At 32.2% G+C, this 5,909-nt stretch overlaps 1 protein-coding gene across 1 annotated transcript; it reads right to left on the bottom strand.

The window, feature by feature from the left end:
* Positions 1-2,480: 2,480 nt before the first annotated feature.
* Positions 2,481-4,371, bottom strand: LOC107878276 (xyloglucan endotransglucosylase protein 6). Its single transcript, XM_016725207.2, has 4 exons — positions 4,104-4,371; positions 3,906-4,006; positions 3,268-3,461; positions 2,481-3,121 (listed from the first exon to the last, which is right to left on the bottom strand). The coding sequence occupies exons 1-4, from the start codon at positions 4,261-4,263 to the stop codon at positions 2,686-2,688; spliced, it is 891 nt and encodes a 296-aa protein (XP_016580693.2). The 5' UTR covers positions 4,264-4,371; the 3' UTR covers positions 2,481-2,685.
* Positions 4,372-5,909: the final 1,538 nt, after the last annotated feature.

Raw genomic sequence — 5,909 nt, 5'->3', positions numbered from 1 at the left:
AAAAAAAAATTAAAGAAATTGTTGATAATGATTAATTGAGATGATGGTTCTTTGCATAATTTGATTGATAAAGATTAAGTTTCCCATATGCTATTAAGGGGCAGAAGGGTGTTTTTGAATGATTTTGGATAATCTTCACTTATGAGCTAATTTTTGAATCATGTTAAGTTCACAATCAAGTTTCTTTATCATGAAATTAAAATCAGTGTCATCTCATCTTGTTTATCGATGTTAGGTTTTATATTATATTGTCTACACTCAAGTTAGAGCTAGGCATGTTAGGAGTGTTGAGTTTTCCACGTTACTAGCTATTAAGACAATTCTCCTTATGAACAAGTATATAGGGTTGAATTAGATCAAAATTAATTATTTCTTTTATTACAAAAAGAATGATAAGATGTTCTTTATAATGATTATTAATTAAGCAAATGCACTCTATATAATTAAAGATATATAGGAAGATTAATTATGAGCACAGTTGTATCACACTTATAAATAGTGCATGGTATTGGTGGACATCAATCAATACTCGTAAAGTAGGTGGTAATGTCATAATTATATTGGGATTACAAAATAGATTTTTTAAATTTAGGTCAAGAACTATGAGACTTTTCAGTCTATTTGTGGATTAAGATATTCGTTAGGGTATCTAGTTAGAACCTAATAGGCTTTTTAATTGTATTGAATTATTGAGGCATATAGGCAGTGCGCATCTGCATTCTGGAGTACGTTCTACACCCTACGGATTATAGGCTCGATCGAATTCAGTAATTTTGACTCTGATTTTTATTTTTGTTTTAAGAAATATAGTGAACATTGTAAATACTTTCTTCGTCTCAAATTATATGTCACATTTTCTTATTTGACAACTTTTTAAAGATACAATTATCCTTTTACCCTTATTAGTCCCACTTAATTAAAAAAAAAATATATTGGCACATTTTTTTTATAAAGGATAATTTGATAAACTTTACCAAGTCTTCCCTTATTTCTTAAACTCTGTGCCCGATCAAATAGCAACACATAAAATGAGACGAAGAGAGTAGTATTAATTTGAAACTCAATAACTTAAAAAGGATAATAATCCCTATTCCAAAAGTTTCAAATTCTAACTCCATGTCCCCATATATGTCATGACTCATGAGAATCATGACATTAAAACTATTAGTATCACTTACATATTACCAACCTATCACACTCATGACTAAGAAACGAAATTAACAAGTCGTATGATTTATTTGTTGTTTTTCCCCTTGGTGTTTAAAGCAAGCCTTGGGTTACAATAATTCAAAGTTAATAACTATTCAACATGAATGACCAATTGATGTGATTTACAATTGCCACATTAATGCATCTTTCATTTGATTGGCAACACTTATTGGAGCTAATGCTCCAAAAATAATTGTTTTTCCACTGCTGCGTTTGTACCGTCATGATTTCAACAACTTTGACAACTTTTTATTATGATTAATATGATAATAATTGGCCTTATACAATTTTAAAAGAAATATACTTACTCCGTTCTATTTTACCCATCTCTAAGTTGATGTTCCATTTCACTTGTCCCATTTTACTTATCAAGATAAAGACAAACTTTTCTTTCCATGTTATTTATTATTTTTCTTAATTGTTGTGCAATCGTAATTTGGGACAAGTAACATGGGACGGAGGGAGTATATTCTCCTTGAAGTAGAACCTATATGACACTGGATTTCGAGATTTTACGGCAATTCCATTATAACCTTTGGGTGCAAAATAGCAACTGATTCCAATATCAAAGCAGTCTGTAAAAAGAAATTCTATAACATAAAAACATAGATGAGAATTTAAACAATTAAAATTCGAATTTTGAATGTCAGATTTGGTATTTTGGCATGAAACGGAATGATTATAAACAAACAATATAAAGGTTATGACCTCGAGCACAGGTTAGGCACTCATAAGTAACACTACTTGTGACTTAATGACATTCTTATATTGAACGGGGATCACAAATAGTGTCACATAAGTTCAAGGGTGATCAAGCAAACAATTTTTCCTCCATAGAGATAAGTCACATGATCTATGTATGTTCACAACCTACCAATTCTACTCGAGCAACTGAAGTGACCCCCCTAAAACCTTCATACTAAATTTGAGGGCCACTCAAGTTCTACTGACTTATCTTGACCCAGATTCTTTATGCCTAGTGGGCCATAATGCAGTCCGTGGGTTTGGAGTGGGACCCACTTAAGAACTACTACTATAAAAGAAATATTAGTATTATTAAATTATGCACAATTGTCACATGGAAATGTGCAAAATTGCCTGTTAAATCTAATTGGGACCACGTAAATTTGATTTTGGCCATGTTTCCGTACAATCGATAATATAGTTTAAAATTTACGCCTTCATAAAAAAATCTACAGCAAAATATCCAATGTTAGTTACTGATTTGGTTCAATAATTAATACTACCAATAAATAATACTTAGGCCAAGATTAGAATCCAAATGAAAATACTCCATTGAAAAAAACATAAACATTAAACAAAGAGATGATAAAATTTTTTTACATAGTACAATAGAGGAGAGATGGCACCAAAATAATGTAACATGGAGTTCATGTCATTTTTTTTTCTTTTAAACTTTCTATACAATGCAACACTGAACTCCAAATCCCCAAAGCTTAACTCAGATATTGCCTGCTAGTTATGAGTAGTCTTGTGCTGGTGGTGCTGGCACTCAACAGGGGCAACAGGGAACCTAGCAGTATCAGTGCAATAATCATAGACCATATGGTTAGCCCTGACCCAAATCAACTGATGGCTCTGGTGCACACTTAACTCGGACATAACCGGTTCATCCCACCAGTACCTCTTCTGACCATTGCTGCTGCAACGCTGAGTATTCTCAGCGACTGCAGCAGTTGCGGGGCACTCACAACCGTTAATCTCAAATCCCTTGTAGGATGCAACGAAGGGCGCGTGCGACCAATCAGTCTTTACCCTTCCGCCTTGTGTAGCCCAATCATCTGCATTCCATATTGAACTGTATACACCCATTGGTTGGTCCTTGGGGAATGGTATCCCTTTGTGCTCCAAATTCGAGTGTACACGAACTGGTGTCTCATCTACCAAGAATCTGTACAATAATTTAAAATTAAGTTATCAAGAAAAGACATTCTCAAAATATGCAAAAGGAATCTATACCCTCTAGTATTTCAATTCTTGAAAATTGGCACAAAGTTCAACTGTATATTTTATTCGATTTATAATTAGGAAACTTACACAACTTGGCGTTGGTTCCACAAGATGGAATAAGAGTGGAAATCCTTAGATGGGTCGAACCAAAGGTTCAATCTTTGTTCCCTGTTACCAACACCATTGACATATACATTGGTTTGAACAGTGTATGGTTCACCAGTTGTGTTACCAAGAAACTCAAAATCAAACTCATTGTGGGTTGGTCCATCTGACGACATCTGCATATAAAGTGAATTAGAGTCCGTAAGATAACTTATTTCAGCATCAACGATATAATGAAAGTATTACTAAATTGGAAAGACTAAGGTTAGTCAGTAAAGTCAAGCTACCATTTTTCACCCAATAGAAAAAAAAAATATTCGAAAGAGTGGGGCACAACCTGGACAAAAACAGTATGCTGGAAGTTTAAAAAAAATAAATTAAATGCTTGATTTATTGTAATTTAACAAGTTCATAGGATTAGAAAACAATGGCTCTATGCATGTATGTACTGAAATTTGATATAATGTCACACTACTTATATTGTCTGCCACTGGAAATTTCACCATTATATGGATTCAATGAAATGCACAAGTTATGAAATGCATTAGTGATTTAATGAACATGAAATGAACTACCAAGGACACTAATTTTGGATCGAAAAGAGTACTATCGTTACTTACATAGAAAGCAGTTACAGTTCCAGCAGAGTCACCCTCAACAAGCTTAATCTGAACAGTAACTTTACCAAACATGTACTTGCCCTTTGACTGAAATCCAGTACCTAAAAATATAACACGTACAATAACGTCAAAACTTGAACTAATGCCATATATATCATATGCATAACAATCTTTAATGAACGAAAAATTTTAAAATACCAGAAAGGCTGTCAAGTTTCATCCTAAGAATTTCTCCTTCAGTTGTCAAATGGTCAAAAGCCCAGCTAGGCTGATATAGCTCTTCAAATTTTGAAGAACTAACCAAGCCCACCATAACAAGAGAGAAAATACCCAAGAAAACACAACTAGTAGACCCCATTTTTTCCAAGATTTTCAGAGCAGAACAGAGAGAGTGAGAAAATCTTCTGCTTAGGTGAAGTGTGAAGAGGGCCAAAGGAAATTGAGTTGATTTTATAGCCAAAATGGGACAGGCTTAACCAAGAAGCCAGTGTCACGTCAGCAGACATTTATGTTACACTTCATTGTCCACGCTGGACCCGGTACTCGATGTGTCAGAGAGCAAAAACTCAAAATATTATAGCCGTTAGCAGTAAGAGCTTAGAGGATCGTTCGCTATGAAATAATGTAAAATATAATGTATTAGTAATATTTGTAATATTTGCATTAATAATATTTGTATTAGTTATGCATGTATTATTTTTATACATTATTTGGTTTGATATATAAGAAATAATACATTTTATATAATTTCTATAAAAAAAGTTTTTGTTTACAAAAATACCCTTCTTTGATCTTGTACACTTTTTTACAACAAAATTTTTTTGTCATTTCAAACATAATGAATATTGTTGAACTATTATATAGAGGTGTAGGATTAATTGCAAGACCTTCTTCTTTATACAAAAATGTTACGCTGACGAATTAACATAGTCGAAACAAAAATAAAATACAAGACGTAAAGAAATATTATCATAAATTTTTTTAATCTTTCTAAAGACTCTCGAAACAAAGTAAAAATATGTTATAGTTATTTAAATCAATCATTCGTTGTTGTAAATTCAAATGGTGGGAAAAGAAATTGTGAAATGTTTTGAAAAGATTCATTATCGCAAATTAAAATGACAGGAAAAAGAATGATGAAATATTTTGAGAGGAAAATTGAGGAGTATTAAGGTCATTTAATAAGTTAATGCATGTGTTTGAAGTATTTGTATTACTATTACATAGGAAATAAAGTGTATTACTAATACACACTTCAATATACAATAGGTAAAAAGTCGTACCAAACAAGCCATTAACAATATACATTAACTAATGCATGCATTATATTTTACAGTACACTCTATCAAATTATCCCTAATTGGTACAAGCAACAGTGATAACTTATCTAAAAATTATTTTTATGGTGAATTTATTCTGCATTTGACTGGAATAAAATGTTCGTATCACTCTATGATAGTCTTATTTATGTTATTATTTATTATATTAAAACCTATTGTTTTTTGTTTTTATATTATATTTTTTCTTAATTGTTATTTTACTCGAATTAAGAATCTATTGAAAACAGTTTCCTCATCTCGCCTCTAAAATAGTGATATGAAGGATATATATTTACCTTTCCTAGATTTCACTTTATGTGAATATATTGGGTATATTGTTATTATTGCTTATTGAAATAAAATCATAGAATAACTCGGAACCAAAGGATCACTAATTGGCTTAGCTGGATTTAAAAAAAGTTGGTCCCATGGTGGGGAACAGCACAGTAGGTATAGTCGCTGTTGAGAAAAGGATGAGTAGTAATGCAGACCAATGAGATATGAGCACGTGGAATAGTACAGCTGGTCACTGCAGTGTACAGTTGTCATGGGCAGTAGGCAGTTTTTAAAAGAGGGAAATTCTTTTTCCTTTCTAAAAGCTAAGTATTCGCTTCGCGTGTAGTGAAAAAAGACACTCGCTCCTTTAATTTGTACAAGTAAGGTTTGTCAAAATGGCCTTAATGAC

This window comes from Capsicum annuum, chromosome 7 (assembly GCF_002878395.1).
Source record: "Capsicum annuum cultivar UCD-10X-F1 chromosome 7, UCD10Xv1.1, whole genome shotgun sequence".
NCBI lineage: Eukaryota > Viridiplantae > Streptophyta > Magnoliopsida > Solanales > Solanaceae > Capsicum > Capsicum annuum.
The sequence above is the reverse complement of the archived record's forward strand: the minus strand, read 5'-3'. Positions and strand labels throughout refer to the sequence as shown.